At 40.9% G+C, this 24,189-nt stretch overlaps 2 protein-coding genes across 3 annotated transcripts in view; one reads left to right on the top strand and one right to left on the bottom strand.

Annotated features, from left to right (window-relative positions):
• MBOAT2 (membrane bound glycerophospholipid O-acyltransferase 2) overlaps positions 1-18,665 on the bottom strand; it is a 184,674-nt gene extending 166,009 nt beyond the window's left edge. The window contains exon 1 of the mRNA XM_080387861.1: positions 7,812-18,665. The gene's annotated coding sequence lies outside the window, so the exon portion shown is untranslated. The remainder of the gene's footprint in view (positions 1-7,811) is intronic.
• The window catches only part of ASAP2 (ArfGAP with SH3 domain, ankyrin repeat and PH domain 2), a 101,937-nt gene continuing 78,275 nt past the window's right edge, over positions 528-24,189 (top strand). For both annotated transcript variants that reach the window (XM_080387848.1, XM_080387849.1), the window contains exon 1: positions 528-7,378. In XM_080387848.1, the coding sequence (XP_080243974.1) occupies positions 7,253-7,378 (126 nt within the window). In that variant the 5' untranslated portion in view covers positions 528-7,252. The remainder of the gene's footprint in view (positions 7,379-24,189) is intronic.

Below are 24,189 nucleotides of genomic sequence, written 5' to 3' on the forward strand. Positions count from 1 at the left end.
TACTACACAAACTAAATCTTCTTGGTATAACTTGAGGGAATGACCTTCTCCACAGAATCCTTCCTGCCTGAGAGCTTCCTGAGGCATGGGTTGGTCCAAGTTCTACAGATTCTTTGCAGACCCTTTGCAGGTCTGAAATGCCAAACTAGCCAAGTACAACCATCAGGAACACGTATAGAGCAGAAACTTGCTCAGGCTGAACTCAAGAGCAGAACCAAGACCTCTGAAGGGAGTTCCTCTCTGCACTGCCTAGGGCCTGCCATGTCCTCCATCAACAAGCAGTTGTCCCACAGGGTACACTAACATTTCCTACCATTTTCCATGGATTCCAGATCATCAGCTGCAGGCAAGCAACCAACGCAGCAAAGGATGGCCTCCGAAAGGCACCCAAGGCAGCTAGTTCACCACTGCCAGATATTCCCATTCAAGGTAGGTTACCCGGCATAAATTTGAATAGGTGAGGCCACGACTCCACCATACAAGGATAGAAGACTTCACACTAGAAGACTCCCCCCCCCCCCCCCCCAATGTATTCTCCACCTGAAAGGTCATCACATTTTATTTAACAGACATTCATGAAGTACATGATAACATATGCTTTACTTTTGACTGGAAGTCTGACTCTGGGAGATGAAATACAGTAATGCTCTTTTGTTAAATTCTACTCTGATTTGAGCCATGCTTCATTGCGATGGAGAAACTTTGAATTCCTATGTTTATTTTCCATGTCAAAGCCAGGTGAAATTCATTCTTAGTTCCCTTTTTTTGACATTATTTCTCTACTTGACTCAGGTCCTAGCCAGATGAAATTGCATTTAATTTCTTAGGGTTTCCTAGTATTCTAAGGTGTCTTTTTGAAGAGAGACCACTTTCTAGTTTCCAAATTCTAGTGTGGCAATGGAGCACTGTCGTTTTCTGAACTGACTTCCCAGAGTCTCTCCTTGACAGAAAATTTCTGAGAGAAATAAAGGTGTTTTGTGTTTGACAGCAGTACAGGCACTTTTCCCCCCCCTTTCTAAAAAGCCTTAAATCCAAGAACATTCCTCTTGTCTCTTCACTTTATGCCCACAGGAACTAATGTCTTTTCGTTCCTAAACATAGTCCGGTTGCCTTCCATGTAAGTCCTGTCACCTGAAACTTTGCTGATCCTGGGACCAAATTGTAATTCTGTAAATTCTCAGAAAAGAAATCACCTTATCACAAGTTATACATCAGGGAGCTGATGCAACAGAGCACAGTATACTGAATATGGTCTGGTGAGTGCACAAGTGGCCCATAGACTGCTATCTTACCTATTTTCATTAGTGATCGGGAGCTGCAGGGTCAGAGTAAGATCAAAAAGGCATGTCTACAAAAAGATAGTCTACCTCTTTTGTGTTGTCTTCTTTGGACACAGCTGAGCTGCTGACAGGACATGGTTAAGGGTGACATAAGGCTTGAGAAATGACCCTCCATGATGTGCTTGTTCTTTTTATTGTGATCACAGTGGTGTTTACGATTGCCTAGGTACTAGAAAGAGGGAGTTTCCCTCTCCTTGTGTTACTCTCTTCTCCTTGTGTTAGCAGGCCTGTTTACCAGACCAAGTGCAAAGATGGAAAGGTTGTGGCAATTGGGGATAATGACAAAGGGTGAAGTAGCAGGCCATCCAGGGGAAATGCAATCTGTACAGCATGAATATTAGAAGAATCTTTCTGGGCCTGTAGCAAGATAACTCATCAGCAGTTGGTATCCCTGAGGGCTTCCCATCTGATGCACGTTCTAGAGATGGCCCAGGGCCCTGCCGTTTGATCCAGACAACACAATCCACCCTGAGGCATCATGAGAGGGGCAGCACTTGAGGGCATCCTGAAAAAGCAGTGCAAACATATCCAGTCTGACCCACTGAAATGAACACTGGATTCCAAAAAGCCTCTGAAACATTCTTATATAACACACACGAGTACACACATTCATCCAGGGCATACCTTACAAATACTGTGACGATAAGATACGATTACCAAATTCAAATTAAACAATGTGGTGCGGTTCTGCCAAACCTCAGTATGCAAAATTCCCTTTAAAATGAAAGGTGTAGACTCATTCGTGTCCAGTTTGACCCTTTACATAGCATACTTCTCCTCTAGTGGTTAAAATAGTATCTTTTGGGTGTTTTGAGGGAAACGGCACAACATGCCAACAGTCCTTTCTGTGTTTTCTTTCTTGCCTTTGTCCACATGTTACCACTTTAGTTGCAGTGGTGTTGTTACTATTAATACTAGGCAAAATAGATCTTCGTAAATTCTCCACAAAAGCCTGAGATCAATGCTAGGGAACACAACTACATAGTAAGAGTGGGAAAAGCATACAATCACACATGCTTGAAACAGAAGCTCCCAAGCAGGCACTTCCAAATCCAAAGGATCTGAAAAAATATACTTTTTTTGAACTAACTTCTTAAATTTGCAGAATTCACACTTATTTGTAGACATCAGTCTCTAGAAATACACCTATGAGAGCAAGTATATTTTCAAATAGGTATTATTTTCAACAGAAGAATGCCACAAAGTCATTCTTAAACAGCAGACACACTTGTTATTCTAAAGCTGCTACATGCTGTATTGGTATCATTAAAACGTGAGTTAGACCTCCAAAATCATAGCAGACACTTAAAAATAACCAAGTATCTGCTCTTTTGGGGGTTTGGTACCTTTAGAAATAAAGAGAAGTCTTTCTCCAAAACTGTGCAAACTGATTTTCAAAAATGGAACCTGTTTCAAAGGGGTTTACCTGAACACAACACCAGGGATTGATACTTTAAGAAAAAAAAAAAAATCGTAAGACTTGGGATGAAACAACAGGATCCAGTAACAAGGCTTATCACATACTGTTTTACTTATCTGATGTGACTTACATGTACTACGTAAATTTCTCAGTTTAACAACTACAAGCCTGAAAATTGTCATCCAGTAATTAGCAGCTGACAGACTACATTTATTGGCGTGCTTATTTTTTAAGTTCAAAGATAAGCAATGAGGCTAATGAGATTTTCTGTGAAACACCTTATTGTTGTTTTCCCTCAAATCACTTTTAATAGAATTAACAAATACACCTCAGAATCCTTGTAAATACTAAGTACCTACAAAGAAGGCCAGGAAAAAAATACTTTCTCAAACTATCTGTAGTTATCAAAGAAAGAAATTCCGTGAAAAAAATACTCATATCAAAGAAAGATAGGCAGAGCAAATACTATGAAACAATTTGTTATTGAGCTAGTCACTGAAGGACAATAACGACATGACTCTTGTGGGGAAAAAAAATTCCTTACACATTTTGAGTCCTATCCCAGGCAGCTGCTTGAGGGATCATCGAATATGCTAGCCAGCTCATCATGTTCTCTCCCTGCTATTCTCACCACTCCTTTAGCATGTCCTTTCATTAAACAGACATTAACTTTTGCCTTTGTTTGATCCATGATGTTAACCTCCAATTCTGAACTGTTCAGTTTAAAAGGCACAACTCTCTTGTGCACTTTCTCTCACGCTGACCCTCATTCTTGTAATAATTCCCCTTAAGCATCCTAATCTATCTCATAAACTTTCTTGAAAACTTAATTAAAATGTCTTCAGAAACATTTGGGCAACCATGTGTGAAGATCACAGACTGTCATACAGACCAATAATGGTCCAGCATTTCCTTATATTCACTCAATTGCCTTCCCATTAGTTAATTTTAGATCCCCAGATTTCTAGAAGTTGACTTACTGTTCTGTGTTTGCAGAGCACCTGGTCCTTGGTTTGGGTTCTTACTGGCAGCAACACAAATAAATATTCTGACATACAGATAAAGATTTCTAAAGGCTCAATAACCAAAAAGAAAAGAACATTTACTATTTTAAAATCTATCTTACAATTTTGAAGGTCTGACGTTTTTAACAACACCCGATGAACCATTAATGCTGGTTTAAAGTCAGTGTAGGAAAAAAATGCTTGTACAAATCAAGTATTCTGATTTTCATACCTTCTGCAAGGGAAAGAGATCTAAACTCTGAAATACCACACCACTTTATGGAGTTGCAGTCTATGCATATCCACAAGATTAGAAGCTTTGCAGCAATGTGCAAAGCCTGAATCTTTCAAAAGTAGTTTTGGTATTTATTTCTCTTTAGTAGAACATCTGTAACTGTGTGAATGGGTTGAAGACAACAGCGACATTTTATCTAGTATTAACTGCAGATAAGAAAGAAAGGAGCATCCAAAGTCAGAGGAGAAGGAGCAGTGATGTGCAAACAATCAGGAAAAACCTAGAGACAAAACAGTAGTAGCAGATCCCGCACAAACAAGCCTAATTCACAGCTGCCCCATTATCAAGCCATTCCACTGCTGACATTTATTCACAGATCCCAAGAATGGTGCTGGATGCTGAAATTAAATGTTGCTCATAAAGACCTAGAGGCCAAAGTAGACAGGTAGATGAGCCATGGTGGCTCATATGATAGTGGGACTAAAAAGTCTAATGATACTCTTGAGTATAACAATGAGGGAGTAGCGAACCAGGAAAAATTATTGAGGTGTTAGAACTACAAAAATGATGGAAAGGCTGAGAAAATATCCTTTTGGTGGGAGATGCAGGACTCACACACACTAATAAAAGTGTTACCACAGAGTAATAAGCTGCCTTGTCAGCTGACCCACAGTCACCATGTGTGTACCAAATCTTGGTTTGTGGCCAATGCAAAGCAATACAAATTAGCTCTGCCCTCTTTAAAAGATGGGAGTTGATCAATTTGGTTTATCAAGAAACAAAACTGAGACATTACATCATTGCAGTGTACTAGAATGCTCATAGGGAGAAAAGTCCGAGTACTTAGCTCCTTAAGCTACCGAAAAAATAACAAGCAATAGCTGGAAGACACAGTAACCGTGACTAGCCATTGTCATAAAACACTAACAGAAGCAGTGGATTCTCCAAGCTGTCGAGTCTTGATACCGAGACTAGATATCTTCTAGAAGGTTCACCCAAGCACAAGTCTTTAGCTTCAGGAGAAGGATAGTTGAGTCAAATGCAGTCTGTCAAGCAAAAAGGCCTAGCAGTTTCATTGGGACAGCAAATTTTTGAATCTGTGAAGTTAAAGATCAGAAGATATTACCACAACCATCTAACCTAACCTGCTGTGTAAATAATGGTCTACAGAATTTAAAGATTCATTGCACGATGATACTGTCTTAGTTGTATATACTCTAAATATAAAACTGAAGATGCAACCACTAGAGACTACATTGATGTGCTACAGATTCAAGACCTGATAGAACAGCTCTTGCATAAAGTTAAAATCTAGTATTATTTGTCTTTCAGACCCCAAGTTTTTCATTCCCTTCAGAATTTCTAAATAAATATGCTGCATTGGAAGATGTGATATTTTTTAAAAGTCTGTTAAGTTTGGATAACAGTGTGAGAAGTATTGCTCTAAACGTATCACCATCAGCTGACACAAAAATGAAGATGTAAGATCACACATATTTTTAGCAAGAATGAATTATTCATACTCAGTCTGGCCACAGATATACTCATTTATTATGTGACATACAAACACAGACAAGAAGTTTAATGCATTAGCACCAGAACCATTTATACATGTACATGCCCCATTAACAGAAACATGCACAAGTCTTAGCAAGGAGGGTGGTTTATAATACCAAGTTATTTTGCTTTTAACTTCTGTCTCCATATAACGGTATGAGAGAAAACAAAGAATTATTAGAATGGAAAAACTAGTAAGAATTAAAAAAAGGAAAGAATATGCAGATAGTCGTCGTTCATTCATCTGCTTTGCTACAACCAATAAAATAAATAAAGCTGACAAGCTTCATCACATATGTGAGAGAACTTCTCTTAACACTAGCAAGGATCGCAAAGGGCAGTAATGTCTAGGTAGGCCTGCAGTTATTTATTTTGACATTTTACAAACTGCAGCAAAAGAGTACCTGCTTACTCATCTGAATTCCCTGGAGAGTTTTAAATCACAGTAACAGAAGGATCACTTACAGAAAGCTAATAACTGTATCACCAGCGGGGAGTGAAAGAGCCACGGGAGAGTTTCTGGGCCAAAACAGACTTCCAAAGCTTTCTGCACTAACAGGCTGGAAGTCCTAAGGGCTTTGAGGCCAAGAGAAACCACTACGATGGATCACACCACTGTATTCCCAACAGAAGCAAGCACCATGCCTGCTCGGTGACACCTTGCCAGTCTCCCTTCTGCCGCATCAGTCACAAACGCCACTGCTGGGGCCGAGTTTTGCCCTTTCTGCCTCGATTAATCCTTGTCGCTTTAGAGTACAAAGCGTCTCCTCCTCTAATAACACTTCCTCTTCGAGTACAGCAACAGCTTTCTAAGAATTTAGATATAAATGTTACTTAGCCTAGAAGTATTTTCGCATGGACCTCTTGGGAACGACAGCATTTCTCAACTTTAGCTCCCTTGAAACAAGGCAGCAAACTCGTAAAACAGATTTAACTGTAAAAATAAAGATTATGAACTGTGGGGGGAAGAGACTGTCCCCGCCACCGCCGGACGGCCACGGAGGGGACAATGCGGACACCTGTCCTGCGGGCTTCCACCCGTCCCTCCCGCGTCAGGCAGGCACCGCGCCTCACCTTCCCCTGCCCTTGGGTTTTTATTGTTGTTGTTAAACACGCCTTAATTACACGGCTGGATTGGTCCTGCCTGTCCCTGGGATCACCCTGCCGGTGCCTGCCGTTAGAGTCGCGCAGCTCCCCGCCAGTCCGCCCGCTCCGCTGTCCCCGGCGGGGCTGGGGAAGGAGGGCGGGGGCCGCCATCTTCTCCGGGCGGGCGCCGGGGGGCGAGTGCGCGGCGGCAGGTCTCCCGCGGGCGTGCCGAGGCTGAGGGGGGGGTCAGGCGGCCGCGCCTCGGCCCGCCTCCGCCCTGCGTGTGTGCGAAGGAGAAAGCGAGAGAGAGAGGGCGGGGTGTGGAGGCTGCTCTCGCCGCCGCCACCGCCTCCCCCCCGCTCGCCGCTGGGCGTGTGCCCGGCCCCCGGTGCTGCGTGACCGCGCGGGGAGGCGGAGGAGTGTGGGTGCGGGGAATTTCCTTGTGTGGCGACGGAGGAACAACACCGCTCCAGACGGCGGGGCTGCGAGGAGGGCGCTGCTGCCGCCCGTTGCCGAGCGATGTGAGGGGGGAGCCCCCCTGGGCCCTCCCCTCCCCCCGGAGCCGCCTGCCTTCCCCCCCACCCCTCCCCTCACTCATCCCCGCCCCGCCATGCCGGACCAGATCTCCGTGTCGGAATTCGTGTCCGAGACCAATGAGGATTACAAGTCACCTACCGCCTCCAACTTCACCACCCGGATGGCCCAGTGCAGGAACACGGTGGCGGCCATCGAGGAGGTGAGCCCCGGGAGGGGAGGCGCGGCGGGGCGGGGAGCGGGCTGCGCGGCTCCCCCTCCGGCCTGGCTGCCCGCCGCGGCGGCAGCAGAGAACAAGGCGCTACCGGCGCTGGCTCCTGCCGCTCCCTCTCCGCGCCCGGCCCCAAGGAGCGCCCTCGGCCGCCGCTGAGAGGAAATGGGGCTCGCCCAGGTGCAGAGGGGAAAGAAAAGGAGAGGGGGGAAGGGCTGAGGCGCTGCTGCCCCCGGCCCGCGGGGCTCCCCCGCTCTGAGCTCGCCCCTCGGCGGGGCAGGGGCGCCGGCCGGCCCCCACCCCCGCTTCTCTCAGCCTGGGGGCAGGGGAAGCCCGAGCCTTCGGTCCTCTCGCTCCTCCTGGCGCCCGGGGAGCCCTGTGCCGGTCGGTTCCGCCCGCCCTTCCCTCCCTCTTTCAGTCCTACCTGGGGGGGGAACTCGAACTCTCCGGCCTCCTTCCTCTGCGCCTGCACGGCGACACCTGAACCACCTCGGCTCGGCCCCGCCGCGCCCGCTTCCCGCCCCGCCGGCTGCCGGCGGGGCTTGGGCCCTGGCAGCCCCGGCCGTACGGGCGGCTGGAGTGTCCTTTCTTCCCCCTCGTGTGTGTGTGTCTGCCTGCCTCCTGGCACAGGTGGGATTTAATCTTATTTCCTGTCACCGCACATAAAATATAAACATCCTCCCTCTCTCGGGCATATGCTTTAAGGTAGCCTTCCCTCAGGAACCGCTTCTCAGGGTCGTGGGGCGATGCCCGCCCTTCCCGGGGGGGGCGAAAACACGGTTCAGCCTACCCGCGGTGCGCGGGAGCCTGAGCCTCCTCGTTTCTGCCGCCTCTGGGGCAGCCGGGGCTGCGGATAGTTCGTGTGAGCCTCTTTTGTCTCACGAAGAGACCTGTTTGTTTTTCTTTCTTTAAAGATACTCGAAACGTGCCGCGGAACCTGATGGTAAGAGCCCTCCCTACCACGGAGGGTGGCTGCCAGCACTGGAGAGGGAGAGACTCTTTCCCTCCTGTTTCAAATCAGAGGGAAATGTGGAACAGGTCTGAACACAGCGAGGGCACATTCCACATCCCAGTCATATATGCACAATGAAATGAGAAGCGTCTGTGTATCTTCATTCCTCTAGCAGCTTCTCTGAAGTAACTTGTGTGTGTGGAATCTTACTTGTGATGCAGATTAATTTGCTCCATCTACCTGTTACATCAGTCCTTACAGTGTGTGTTTAGTTGATTTGTTTTGCAGTATGTGTGTATTTTAAAAACAGCCTCTTCAGCAAAAATAATCTTGTCAGTAGTTGATGCCCCTTCTTACAAAAGAACTGCCACTAGCAATGGATTATTAACATGTCTTAAATGAACAAAACCCAGGTTAGGTGCCTTAACAGCCTTTTCAAGATTTTCCTGTTTTGCCAGTTCTCAAAACCACTAAAGTAAGGAGTTGAATTCAAAATAATCTGCACAGAGGGAATTACTGTTTTGTTCCTGAGGTAATTTTCTTCCCTGCAAGCTTGCACTTAAATGCCTGGATTTAATTACACCTTATTAACCTGATAGTCTTAAGATCAACAATCTGTATCGGAGAACTTTTTCTTAAAGAATATTTATAAATAGTGGATTATTTTACTTATAAGGTAGAGCTGCTTAATTGATTAAATTCAAGCAAGTGTAAGTGTTTGGGTCAGAAGCAGTTTTGCTAGATTTAGGGATGTTCATTACAAGTGTCACAAAAATTAGTCTTTCTCTAAGCCCTAATTTCTAGAGTTGCGTGGTTGCAAAAATTTTATATAATTTCTCAGAAAAAAGATACAGAAATTTTTGGTTTCATTTTCATGTCTGATGATACAAAATTTATATATGATGGCATGAAATTTGTAATGCATCTTAGGGTCTTTCAAAAATTGAACTCAGTAAGTTGCATCTTCAAGACCTTTTTTTTTTACATTGGGAGAATGATACACATTTAAAAATTTGAATACTGTGAATTCCTGTCTTATTTAATCTGCTTGGCATTTGTTTTTATGTCATATCTGTGGTACACTGCTGTTTGATATTTAAAGAAACTCAATCAGTATGTAAAATCTTTGTATCTGCATATTTTGGATATTAGACACTGTCTGCTAGCTTAGGTACAAAAACTTATCTTTTATGATAATGATAATAAAGAATGTGCCTAATGTCTTAGATCTTAAGTAAAGTTTGCAAGGCAGGAGATGGGAGATTTCACTGGCTATGGCTGTTCTTAATAGTATTGATCTATCTAACACTTTTGGCAAAATATCAGCAGTTGCTGCCTGTGCTGCTGTCCTAAAGTATATGTTGAAACGACTACTGAATTTTTTTCTTTGTGATTTATCAAGAGCAGCAAACAAATTTTCATGGTTTCAAAACTGTGAAATCATTTTTCAGACTTGGACTTCTCTGGTTTGGAAATACTTGGGTCCTTCAGCATGATGTACCTGGTTTTTCAGGTTACATGTGATCCTTTGATAAAAAGCTGTGTATAAATTGTGTAATAGAGAAGTCAGTGCTCAGCACCTTTTTTCCAAAAGGCTAGGCAAGAATTAGTTCATCAGCTCGTTGTGAATGAAGACTTGATAAAGAATGCATCTAAAAATGTATAGGTAATACAAAGAACCTGTGCATTTCCAGTGTCACAAGTACTGTGAAGCATCAATTTCCAGTTCACGCTGCTCTATTGCAGTAGACAGTAAGGTTCTGAAAACTAGGAAGTCTGGCTGTGTATGATTTCTGGAATGTGTTACTCAAAACAGTTAATAGGTAAGGTGAAACCATGCTGAGTGCTGGCTTTGTGTATGCATGACTTCAGCAAGTGACTCTTAAGGGCTAGTTTATCAACTGAAGACTGTTAAGGTTTCATTTTTGAGGATATTGTATACATGTATTAAATCAACAAATTAACTGGTTAACACTGATACTTTGAGCATTTGACTTAAATGCTTTTCCCAGCTAATCTGGTTCTGGAATGGATTGTGCAACTACTTGCATGAAGCCAGCTTGAGTCTCCCAAGCTTCGTGCTCTCTTGGAAGCAGAGGCACGGGGGAGGCAGTGCAGAAGCACAAGGAGGTGGGGGCTAGTGTGATTTGTTAGTCTGAGCTCAGCTCTGTGGAAGCACAGATAGCTGTTCCCAGATCCCACTGGGAAATCTTTTGCAGTTACCGTTAACATTGTTGGCTGCCAGTTTTGTAATTCTTAGTTAATTAGCAGGTATCTAACGGTGTCTTAGAAGTTTAGTTAGTGAGGCCTTGCTTTCAGTGGCGGAGTGGAAAAGGCTTGTTAGGTGAGGAAATCAATAGGATGTTGGACAATTGTAAGTGTATAATTTACCAATGTGTCTCTGTGGGCAGTGGTGTTGCCTTAAATCAGTGTTTTCAGAACTTGGATTAACTGACCTCTGTCAGTTGCAGAGTATGATTTATTTTTTGTATCAGTTGAAAAGACTGATTTTTACTGGTTTATGTGGTTGTGTACACAATTACAGACCCCAGATCTTGACTTTTGAGATCACCAGAAGCACCTGCATTGCAGTTTGGGAGTTGGTGCCTATTCAAACGGAGAAAGAGAATCTGATCCTTTGCTCTTGGTAGTGGAGAAGGGATTAGGAAAGGCATGCTTGTGGAGCACAACATGATTTCAAAGGAAAAGGAATCATATAATTTCTGCATTGTTCTCAGATTAGGATGTTGCTTAGCAAAATGTTGGGAATGTTTAGCTTCTGCTTAAGCAAAATTACAAGTGAGCAGTATATGTCACAGGCCCTTACAGGTTACTGTTTAATCTTTGCACGTATGATAGTGACTAAGATAAACAAGTTTTAATTGATGGAGTACAAAGCATGGTCACATGACTGGGGGAGGGGTTGCTTGAAATCAGTAATCTAGTCTGACATGCAGTCTTTTTAGTTGACTGTTTCTATTAAAGGTCCCAGGATCTAAAATGTCTGGTGACCGTTCTTAAGCTATGAATGCTTAAAAATTTGGTTTCAGTACTGCTAATATTTAGAACATATGCTTCTCTCTCTTTATGTGCTATAAGTTAAATAAAATAGTCCCTAAAGTGTAATGGAGTTTGCAAAGTGGACCTAATAGATGTGATCATTATAGATTTTTAGAAATTTCTTCATAGAATGGTTTAATGAGTAGAATCCAAGTATGCCACTTCTTTTTGAAGCATGGCTTACGTTTTTACAATAAAGACTCGAACTGAGGCGTATAAAAATCCCACCTGTTTATTTCTGTTCTAACTGTTGATCATGGTCCAGTGCTTGTGGACCAAGAAAGAAGGGGGGGGGGGGGGGGGGGCGGCGGCGGGGCGCACTGTCAGTTGTGTAGCCTATTGTATAAACGGAGAGTAGCAGACAGTTCATGTGCTTATGCCATTTCCATCTAAGTCAGGACTTGAGGTGCAGAGTTTATCCTGCCTGCTTAAATTTCACTGCATGTTCAGGTTTCCCTATAAAGAGGGAAGAACGGAAACAAGGCGGCAAGTTTAATAAGTTACTGAAACAGTGTCCCCAGCATAATAGCACTTGCTACTGGGTTGAATGTGTTCTAAGTAGTAGACAGGATGAATGCATGGTGGAAAGATGTAGAACATACAACCAAAAGAAACAGTATAGTGATACCAAAGATGGTCTTAGTCCTCTGGATAGAAATAGATTTTAATTGTTTGGGGTCTGTTTAAAAGCCAGTCTCCAGAAATTTCTGTAAAATCCCCGAAATTAATGTGAAAGCCATAACTTGTAATTTCAGGTCTCTACTTGCCTTTGTTCTATAGATCCTGTTTCATGATTATTGCACCTCAATGAATACGTTATTTTACAATTTTTTTTTTTTTTTTGTGATTTCCACTCCTAGGAATGCAGTATGTCATTTCAGTATCAAATCCTTTTCTTCCTCACTGTCACTTAAAAAACCTTGCATTATATCAGAAATGGTAACAATTTCTTGCCACCTAAGGCAATCCCATGGTTTTCAGCTGGCTTGGAGAGGCATGAGGGATCGATGTTTATTGAATTTCATTCCCTCTATCTTAAAATTCTGTAATTCTCTCTGCTCCATTTTGGTTCTGCAAAGCTAACTAGGGCAAGCAGTAATAACAGCTTGATAGGGTGGGCGAATGTGAGACTGGATACATGCATACAGATGTGTGTGTTTAAAATTTGTTTTTTCCCCCATCATATATTTTTTGCTTGTTAGGTCTTTAGGCCTGGAGTTCTGTCTTCCTATACTACATGATTTTGACTTGCTTTTGAAAGCTATGTGAAGAAGCTGTTTTTGTAGAAGCAGCAGGAAATGTCACATATTGTGGTGTGTTTTGGGAAATTTACTATTATTTATGTTTTTCTTTTTAATAAAATGTATCTTTGTGCTCACTATAACATGCTCTTTGGTAGAACATATTTGCAGACTTTTCTTACCTCATGGTTAAATACAGTTCCATAAATGCATGTTTAAAACATTTTTGATGTTCCACTTCTGCTTCCTCTTTGGAATCTTGATTGTCTGTCATCAGCATCCAAAGAGGTTAGATTTCTGGAAAAGTCATTATGACACAAATGGCATGATGATTTCAAAAGGAGTGTGGGAACTTTTTTTTGGGGGGGAGGAATATAGAGGATGGAAGTTGCAGAAATACAGGAGCTAAGCTGTAGGTCTTCAGCTGAACCTTTGTGTATATTTTAAAATACAGAACTTAAACCTTTAAAGTACGGACAATTTGCAGTCGGTTAAAACAGTTTCAAGCCATGTAAGTAGATTGCTGTGCACCTTACGTTGGTGCATCTGATGATCCATCTGCTTCCTATTACCAAATGCCCCCATTCCCCATAGAAGTATCAATGGAAAATAGGTACATTTCTGAGGTATTTTGCTAACTGTGGCTTTTGTCCTTTGATTTTTCTTCAGCATTGCTGCATTCCTCAGAACCATCTTGTCTGAATTTAGTGTGTTTCACGCTGGTAAAAAAAGAGAGCAGACGTGCAAGTGGCTAATTTTGCTTTAGATTTAACCCACCTTCACTTCCTTTTTTCATCCTCATGTTGTTCTCTGTGTACCATAATTTACAGCAATTTTAGCTAGGTAAAGGTGAAGCCTTCATTCTGAATGACATTGCAAAGTCACAGAACAAAAGCCTCTAATCCCTGCTCCAAAGTGTTTACAATCCACATGTCAGGTGGACATGGTTGACGAATACAGGTGGAAGAATCCAAGAAAACTTGGTGCGCCTGACTACTGTACTGTTTGTAGCTGAACCACTGTGAGGTGGTTTCTTGTTATTCATATGCATTTGAGTAGTGGTTCTTAAATGCTTTGGTTCAACTCTTAAATCTTTTAATTTTTTATAATTTGCACCTGCCATCTTTGTGTGTATGTATATATATGTTACACGCAACCATTCTCTATCTAAACTCCTGCACCCCAGCTTCTGAGCCTCACTCTTAACAACCCATGCGATCTGCCTGCTCATTTCCTCAGAAACAACCTTTGTGCCTGAAGCTCCAGAAAAGTTGGGCCTAACCCTATTTAGGTTAGCTCTTCCCTCTATTATCTTGGGTATCAAGTTTCTCTATACTTTCTTGATGTTTGCAGTCTCCTTATCTCTCTTGATTTCTGGAAACTGCTTTGCTACAGAGGTTGTTGGCACTTTGCCGTAGCTCCATGGAGCTCCCTAGCCTTGCCCCCCTCCCTGTCCATGGTGCTAGGGCTCAGGTGGGCTTCACGCCAAACTGGGTTCTCTCTCCTGGATGGGCTAGCAGCAAGTCTTCACCTGCCCTCAGTCCTCACTGGCTCTAAATAAATGTTACATTCTTCATGAAGTTGGTAGAGAGGGAAGAGGAGACATTCTCTGGATTAAATATTTCTGCAGCTTCTCCAGCTGTAGGGGTATCTTCCATCCTTGCACCCCTGCCCATTCTGTGTTTATTGATCTGTACAGGTCAGAAGAATTTGTGGATGCTGTAAAACCTAAGTGTTGGTAGGATAAGTACCAACTAAGTGTTGGTAGGAAAACATGAAGGTGTGATTCTGAAAGAACAAATGGGTATTTGTGGATGGAGTTAGTCTGATTGGAGAGAAGGGGAGTCCTAAGTGAACAAGAGATGATTGATGTTTCCTATTAAGGATTAGAATCAAAACCCACTGTTTTAAATTTGATGCAAAGGAGAGTGCTGTTACAAGTATTGCACAGAAGACAAACTGTAAAGGTTTAATATTGTGAGCGGATGTGACTGAGGAAGACTGTATTTATCAAGGGTGGAATGTTGAAATAATCAAAATTAAATGATGAGATCATGGATAAAAAGCTTAGAGTGAAAGGCTATATTTTAGAGATACTATGGAGAAGGGATCTGCATAGTTTAAGAGAACCTGTTGGTTGTAGTCTGGTAAAGCAGGCTGCCTGCTAACATCACAAGCATGGAGGAATAGTGCAAGAGGAATTGACAAGAGCTGTATTTTGGCCACCTTACTGTCAGGCATCTGTGACAACAAGCCCAGATGCTAACTTTTACAGAAGGAAGCAGACAGAGACAGGAGAACATAATGTGAGAATTGCCGATTTAAATGCAGGAATCGAATGGATGTTGTGGATGAGACTGCAAACAAGGGAAGTGTTTGTTGAGTCGTTGTGACTCTGTTCATTGTGTACGAAAAGCAAAACAAAGAAATTAAAAGCAAAAACAAGGCAAAACAAGCAAAAGAAATCAAAAAGAAATATTAAGGGAAAGAATCACCAAACCGAGAGCTGGTGAGGTCAACAGAACTGAGGACTTTATGTACTAAAGCATGAAGAACGTTCATGAAGTATCCCAAGAAAAGGGAAAGTTATGGGGAAAACTGTGGACTTGAAAGACCCCAAGAAGAATGTCACAAATTAGCTAAGCCTATCAGAAATGGGAAAAAATCGCCAGGTAGTCAGAGGAAAGTTTTGCACTTAAAAGTATGTATAAAGATAAAAGACAAATTTGCAAAAGTGAAGTTTCTTCAGGAATGACAGCAGGCAGTAAGGAAAAAAAAATGCTCTTTAAGCACACAGAGTTGTGAGGAGAAAAGGAAAGGATAATAGGCAGTTAGAATGTAGTAGTATTAAAGATAATGTAGGTATTGCCAAATCTAAGTAAGTGCTCTGCTGCAGTTTTTGAGCTCAAAGTGTGGGAGAAGGTAGAATGGATAGTGGGAACAGAGATGCAAACAAGCAAAGCATTAAACAAAACTGTGAGCTTAAAGCACTCTGTTGCAGCTGGTTATTTACCAGGATTCTGAAAGGACTAGGATGATAACTGGCAAATACTCCTAACAAATCCTCAGAAGACCGGGAAGATACCTGATTTAAGCACCGATGGTTAAAAAAGCAGGGATGGAAAGAAGAGCAGAAGTATTTACAGCTACTAAAAATGATTGCAGTGGATGCAAAAATGCAGACCATGACTGTTACATTGAGGAGAAGAGATGTTCTTACTCAAAGATTGCAAGTATCCATGGGTGAGTGGCACACTAGCAAAGTAACCAGTTCCCTTTCCTGCTTTCAGAAGTGCCTGAAAAATACTGTAAACAAGTATTTACAGCAACTGCCATGCTATGCAAGAAGACATTACTATCACATTTACTTTCATTTTTTAAGCTGAAGCATAGTCAGATGTGCAAGAACTTCACATCAGGATAAGTTGTGTGGCTCCTTGTTTACTCTTGCATTGGTGCTGGCAGTTTCTTATAGAAAAACAAGAATTACTGAGAATCATACTTGTAAAGCTGTAGAGGATGGTTACACCCAGGTTCCATATAAAGTTAAAATCTCTGGTTTGGTCCATTTTAACGGAGACAGGTTGGGTTTGTTTGTTTTTTTTTTGTTTTCTTTAGCTTAAACGCAGCTGGAAAATGTAGATCAAGTTGTGGGACAAACAGAAGTTTAATGTTCATAACTACTGATTTTATTGCAATCTGATGGTAGGATTGTTTATCTTTTATTTCCTAGCCTTTTCCCCATGCAGTCTCACATTTGTTAGCATCAAGCTCTTCTGTATGCACAATGCTTACTGTAGTTGCATGTAGTTATGTAGGTACTCACAGTGGGGACAGAGATAGGAGCTCGAAGAGTTTTGGTATTAGATACGAGATTTTCTGTGGTTAAGATCACCATTGGCTTCTTTTATTTGGACTAAACCCAGACTTCTTTCATGAAGTTTACATCAATGTAGGGATTAAGGGGGGGGAGTAAATTCAGCTAGGAAACAACAAAAAATGGGAACACAAGAAAAAGTGAGATTCAGAAAGTAATAGCTGCAATGTCTAAGAGGTCTGAGAGAGTCATCCAGAGGCAGAAGTACTGTGATGATGTATGAAGAGTGGAGGGTCAGGAATTGGCAGAAACATTAAGGAGGGGATAAGGAAATGCATCAAAAGTCTAAGGAAGTTCAGAGGCATCAGAATTGACAGGAACTGGAAAGGAATGGGGAGTGTGGCAGTGTTTATGCAGGAAACAGGATGAAAATACCAGGCAGAGAATATGGAGGGAGGGCTAATGTGAAAAGGATCAGTATAGGAAGGCGGCAGGCAGGGATGGTCATGGAGGAAAGTGGATAATGGTATCATAGCTACAACCTACCCTGTAGTTTAGGGGAGTGGAAGAAGAGTTCTGCATGTTATATATCTAGAAAATGGGATGTAGTACTAAGTATTATGCAGACTTTATTAGCTGTTGTATATATCTCAATTTTATTTGGAAAAAGAAAATAATTTACCATATGGGGGAGAATTTATTGATGGAGGAACTGAGATACAGCACTGTAACTGAATAGCTTTTTTCTTACAAGCAATGCTGCTTTGCAGGAAATAAGCTCCCGTAGTGCAATTTGGTGCTTTTCCTCTAGAGCAGTAGGCTTTGTTTTCAAGTATGTAGATGTTGGACAGAATTTGAAAAATTTGCTACTTTGTATATGTGTATGCTGTTTCACAACAATATTTACTGTGCAAGTGACATACCATGCAGTGAAGTGTATTTCTTTGGAGTATGTTCTTTGAAGAGGTGGCTGTAAAACTTACTGTGATAGAACCTATAGTTTAAATTCTAGCATCTGACTTACTAAACCAAGAAGAAAGAGAAAATTGAGAGGGAAGGCTGAAACTGCTCCTCATTGTCTTGGAGCAGTATGGTGTATAGAACCATCTGCTGTTTGTGGACGCCTCAGCTATCCCTGATTAAAGATGAGATTATCAATGTAGTTCCAGTACTGAAATCTATAATTCTTTCTAAGCATTATGCTAAGTATGCATGTAGATACATCAAAATGGTTGAAGTGATTAGAGCTGAACAAATTACTTCCACATTCCTAAAAGCTTTGTTCTACATTTAGAAGGCATATAGAAAGGGGAAAAGGTAGTGAAGCGATGCAAACATTAATATGGACTATTTTCTCATGTTAAATGGTTTCTAGTCTTTATTTAGTGAAAGATTTTTTTCCTAGGATACGCAATTTCAAGGAAACTTCGACTGTATTCTGAGTAAGTCAACTTAGAAACAAATGCATTTACTAATCATTTTAATCCACTTCAATCAAACAGGATTACTGTTTGGCTATAGCAATAGGATGGAAATTTCCTTAGCTCATGCAAATACAGAGCCCCTGCTCTGTTGTCACATGCGAAACATGCAGTATAGTCTTGCAAAGCACATGTTTTTAATCATTTGTTTGTTTTCCAGAACTGTAGGTGTATGTTATGCAACAACAGAAAAATACCAGTAGAGTCCTCCTACACTTAGAGCTCCATGTAGACTAGATGCTAGCTGTGCTGAAGACAGTAGCATTGAAGAAGCAATGAAGGAGTAGATCTTTTGTAAGCTGCTTTCTGTTTGATGTTATTCTTTTGCTCAGCTCATTCTCTTCTGTTGCTTAACTGCTCTGGTTGTGGATGACAAGCTTTTCATGTAAGTATATGCAGTCAGTCTTCTCTGTGCGATGGATGGAGTGGTAGTGTTTGCCACTGCCTTCCCTGTTCCCCAAGCCATATAGATGTGGTGATGGTGCAAGGACACATTGGTTACATGTATATTCAGATGTTTGTCTCTTCAGAATCTAAAGGATAAAACCAGGCAAAACTTTGTTACTTTTCCATAAACTTAATCTCTGCTCTATCTAGATGTTTCCTGTTCTTCTAAGAACACAACAAAAGTGCTGATAGGCCTGGATGTGCTTCTCTGTTCTAAACTGCTTCAGTTTTAAATGCAGAAGTTGTTCAGTGTTTCGACTTAAGGAGCAGCTGTATATGATTATACCAATGAGCACTGGGAAAGTAAAGAGAAGTACGGTTTGCTCCATTTTATAGGTACCATGCAAGGGTCACCCTGGGGGGAAAGCTGCTTTTTTTTTTTTTTTTTTTTTTTTTTTTTTTTTAACATCAAATATGTTGTAAATGGGTGGTGTATGTCTCTGGTTTGGTACGCTAATAATTTTGTGACTTAAGATGCACTTAAACTTCTAGGAAACTGTCCTTAGTGACAGGAGTGCCTGAACTGTTGATTTTAGTTATACCTAAAGCTGTTGAAATTCCAGCAGAATTTAAGATCATTGTTTTCAAGATTGTAATAGCGTCTTGAGATTTGTCTGGTTGGGCACCTAATATGAATTACAACATATGACAGTTTGGATGCATTCTTTCATTTAAAAATCAAATTCCCAAATGGAAATTCATAGAATATTATGTTTATGCGTTTGTACAACAAGAACTCAAGCTGTGTACCGATAGCTACAGCATGACAAAGCTTCAACAAAATGAAGTTAATGCAATTTCTTTTTTCCATTTAACCAAAAGAGGAAGATACTGCTGTTATTGAATGTTTGATTGCTGTAAGCTGGCTAATTTTATATTTGCATTAGCTGCTGTTAATTATACTATCATGCATTTACTTTTTAATGAGGAAGAAATTTATTGATACTGAGAGACCATGCAGAGATATTCAAAGGTGGTATACTGAATTATAGAGAGGGTGGAATAAAAATCACAGGCTGAAGTCTGGAAGCAACTAAAGAATAGAAATAATTTTACAATGTTACAAGAGAAAATAGGTTTATCTTTTGACAGTGGGCTTTCATTTGAGAACTGATGAATGAAACCAAAAGGTTAACTATATAAATGTATTAAATTGTAAAAGGAAGCAGCTCTCCACTGAAGAAAACTAAGCTGTAGTAATTAATATGCCACCAGTGTTATAGGAAGATGCCTTTTGTAAATCTCTATCCTAGTAATAGAGAGGTGATGTCTAATATGTTGCTTTGTCTCTGCTTATCCTAATTTTGACAGCTGGTTCCGTGTTCCCCTAGGAATAATTAGTACATTTGAGGTGATTTGTCTTCATCTCTTCTGGAGTCCCCTCTAGTTACCTAACATTCTTTATTGTGGGAGTATGGTGTCCTAAAAGTTGCTTGTGTATCATGAACTAGATAAAGTTTGTGTGCCTTTTTATTTCCTTTCAGAATGGCCACTTCGCCAAAGATCTTTGTAATATACAGGTTTTATTGTTTCTGTTAAGAAGCTCTCAGAGGCCTGTTAAGACTGATATTTGGTTGTGCAACATTGCTGTAGACGCTATTTGGTTAATTTCTGGTCCCTAGAATTATTGGATAAATGCTGAAAAAGTCAAAGGAGTGCTGGATGGGGAGATACAGGTCTGTTTATGACAGGCATCCTCAAACTTTTTAACCAGGGGGCCGGCACGCAGATGAAGTGGCAGGCAGTCATCTGCGGCTGCTTGGTTCCCAACCCCCGGCAGGGGGGTTGTGTAAATACCGGGGGCCGGATTGAGGGCCCTGGGGGGCCGTATCCGGCCTGCAGGCCGTAGTTTGAGGACCCCTGGTTTATGACATCCAGTTGATCTATGCATACACCACAGAGGTTTTGATTTTTAGGGTAGACTAAGTGCATCGTATATAGGGAAACTTACTGTTTAGTTTTTCATCATTTTATAGAGATTGCAGCTGGAATGTATGCCTGGTTCAAATAGAAGGTTTGAAGACTACTAAAACTGAATTAGACCATTGATAGACCAACTTTTGAGTTGTGGTGTTTCATTTGTTGATTACTCCTGTAAATAACTAAAAACTCTCTATTCAAAAAGCTTGTCAAATGGAGAATAAAAGGGCATTATGTTCTGCAAAGATTAATTCTTGTTTGCTCTGATGGTGTATAAAAGGATTTAATACTAGGGGAAAGAGTACTGAATTGAGGAATCTGCAAAAGGAAAATCCTTCAGCCTAGCTCATCGTAAATACTGTTGAGTGATACAGGGTGAGGATCAGCCTCTTCCAGCAGCTGGGCTCCAAACCATGAAGGGCTTTGAAGGATGCTGACAGCAGACAGAAATGCAAAAACAAAACTAGAGAAAAGTCTCTGGCAGGCTGAGGACCAGAGAATTTTGACACGGGTAAAGGGATAGTGAAGTTTATTGGGTGTTCAAGGCAGTCGTCATTGGAATTTTAACTCTTCATTGATATCACTTTGTTTTACAGAATGATGTATCTTAGGGTGTTGAAGCATGTAATACTAAATACATGATATCGATATAAGGAATTGGCTAGTGCAACTGGAATATTAAACAATAAATAAGGGAGTTTTATTCACACAACCTTTTGTTTAAAAATGAACCACTGTAAAGAGTAAGTGCATCAAGTCTATTCTGTTGCTTACGAAATCTGTATTTAAAGTCCAGTCATCTTGTCTTTGAAAGCAGATGGCTGTAATATAGGTGGTGAAGTTATGAAAAGAGAAGGAAAACATATTTTGCAGTATAAAAATTGTTTAATGCAGGAGGTGGATGTGTTCTAGAGAAATAGTTGGCATAAGTGGCCTCTCTTCTTTTTTCTTAGGCAAGAGGTTTTATTATACAAAAATGCTTGTTGTCTTTCTGCCTACCCCCCCACCTTAAGTAGCTGTTGTATTTCCAACTTATTAGCGTACCAAACCAGAGACATACCACCCATTTACAACATATTTTATGTTAAAAAAAAAAAAAAAAAAGGCGAGAGGAAATTGAATGATTAATACACAGATACAGCACCTTTTTTGTTCAGTGTGCAAGGGTATCATGTAGTGACTTGTCTTAATGATGCAACATTTTGTAGGCTCTGAACCTCTGATTTGGAATTTCTCTTTACTGATAGAAGTGGTTTGTTAGAGTATTCTGATTTTTAGGCATTGCTTCTTTGTTTTTATAAAAAATAAAGTAATTGTACAAAGTCATCATGCTCAAGTGTGTTTTTCTATACAACATTGAGCAGCATCAAATTTTCCAGCTTCTGCCTTTGCAACAGAATTACCTTTTATTTACAAATATTAATTTCCCAAAGCAGTGGTATTACCTTTCCACCGTGCATACCCATAGCTTTATGCACAATAGTTTAGAGCCAAAATGTTTAGTACTTTTTTCTGCCACATAGACCAGTGCTTGTTCAAACAGATTGCCTTGGCATTGGGCCCATAAGAACCACAAACCCAGATGCTGGAGAAATAATGCTTTTGTGGAAAGGGACTTTGCAGAGACAGTTTTGCTATAAACCTGTCCTTTTTGTTGCATGTCTGTCTCTGTACCTTCACAGTCTGTTAAGTAGACAGGTCTCATGCCTAAGAGCTTATTTATGCAAATTAACTGTCATAGCTACTGTTGAATATAATGTTCTGGAACATTTCTTCACGTGCACACTCCAAATAAAGTACCGAAAATGTAAGTTTTTAAAGTTACTATTCTTCTAGAATACATGCAGAGGGTAGAATGACTTTCCCCAGACTATGCCTGTGAGGTTTTTTCCACCCTTTGTATCAGTCCCTCCCTGAGTGTCCCAAGTGATCAGTGGAAGGAAACTGGAGAGGGTTTAGAAAAGAAACTAATAAATGGAGGGAGGAAATGACATAATAGGAAAACAGAAGGAGGATTTTGGAGGGGAATAACGCATTTTAGGAAGTTTTATACCACCTTCTGTAACAGAAAAGTGGATTGAGGCCAGCAGTGTAGACATTTAATTTCTAACAGAAAAATAACAAACTGAGATAGAATGTCTGTGGATGTCTCTGATCTTTTGAGTCAGAGAGGATTAATTACAGCAAGTATCAGATTGCTGTAAAGATACACCAGAAAAGCCAAACAATTGTGCTTGCTGGATATGAGTATTCAAAAGTTTCTATTTCTGCTTTTTAATTGAAATCAGTCCAGTAAGGCACAAGAGCTGATTCTTGCGCTGCTGTCTCTACGGTAATTATTTAATCACTTCAGTTTTCCTTATTAACTGGCAAAGTTTCTTCCTGCATCCTTTTGGTTTTGGGAAAGACATTCCTATTTGTGTTCAGCAACTGCAGCAGCCTCTAGCATTATTTCTCAGAAATACTGGAATGGGTGAAGTACAGAAGGATTTATGGCTGTTGAGTAGCCCCATATTTTAAAGCAAATTGTGAAAACTGAGAATGAGATTACATTTTCTGTTAAAGATATAACGGTTAAGATAATTGTTTGTATTGGATCTGAAGTCACTATGGTAATATTTTATATGTATCTATGTTTGTTAGATGGGGAAGAACATAGGTTCCTGTCTCCAGGATTATTTTTCAAATAGCAGGAAGATTTATTTCCCAAAATTATGTTACTACTTCAGCAGTACTTCCAAACATTTTTTGTTGTTGTTGTACTTCCAGTAGACTCTATTTCTTAAAAAATACTGAACAAAAAAAAGAGAAAGAAAAAAAAATGTTTACCTTGAGACTTTTCACAAATTTAGATCCAGTTCTGTGAAGTTTCAGCAACCCCCCCATCTAAATAACCAAAAAAGTGAAATAGTTAATTTTAGCCTTTCTAAAATGAAGCTGCAGTTGGTAAGAAGAAAGGAATGTATTAGAGGCTTTCAACTGTTTTAAATAAAAAATAGAGTAAAGATGATGACTGACTCCTTCCCTTTCCTCCCTCACTGCTTCCCACAGTAGGCTGTCGTGCAGTCGTGCAGGCACTCATACTGAGCTGCGAGAAGTCTTTTCTTTCCCTTGTAGAGTTCAGAAAGTTGGGCTTCTTGTTTTGCTTGAGAACAGCCTGTTGGGCTGTGTAGTGTTTCTGGTTGAGTCTCTCTCTGTCTTTTCTTCTTACACTGATTGCTGGAAACTGGGAGATAATCCTGGGGAAGGAAGTATACATCCTTTTCTGTGCTTGCTGACCTAAACATCTGCTGTTGGCCACGAATGACAAAGGATATCAAGTTAAATGGAGGTTGATCTGACCCAATATGGCTATTTTTCTCTTCCTGTACAGATAAACAATTATTTGCTAGGCCACAAAGGAGTAAGGCACTGGTATAGGGACACTTGCATTAAGATGAAGACCTAGACTTCTGCTGCAAGCTTGGCATAGAGGGTGTTTAATGAACATTAACTGCTGGAGCCTGGAGACTCTCCATTTATGCTGCTACTGCCTGTTTTTTTTCCCCATACCCTTTGGTTCTGTAAAAGGTGCCAAAATCATTGTCGGGATGTTCAGTAACTCAGTTTCTGACTTCATGCTTTTTTTCCTTGCCCAATTAAGTATGATGAAAATAGAACATATAGATAAAAATAGAACAGTTTTTCCCCCCGCTCCACTGACAAAAGCAAATAATATATTCATTCTTTATGCCAGCCTGAAATGTGTTAAATGCATTTATTAATTTGAGCCAATACACCTTCCAGAAGAAAGAAGCCTGTATATTACACAGACCTATTTAGACAATATAGATTTTTGGATTGATGCTAGTTTTGAAGTTCTTTTGGGGAAGAGGGGGAGCAGC

Source organism: Falco punctatus (genome assembly GCF_963210335.1).
Source record: "Falco punctatus genome assembly, chromosome: 5".
NCBI lineage: Eukaryota > Metazoa > Chordata > Aves > Falconiformes > Falconidae > Falco > Falco punctatus.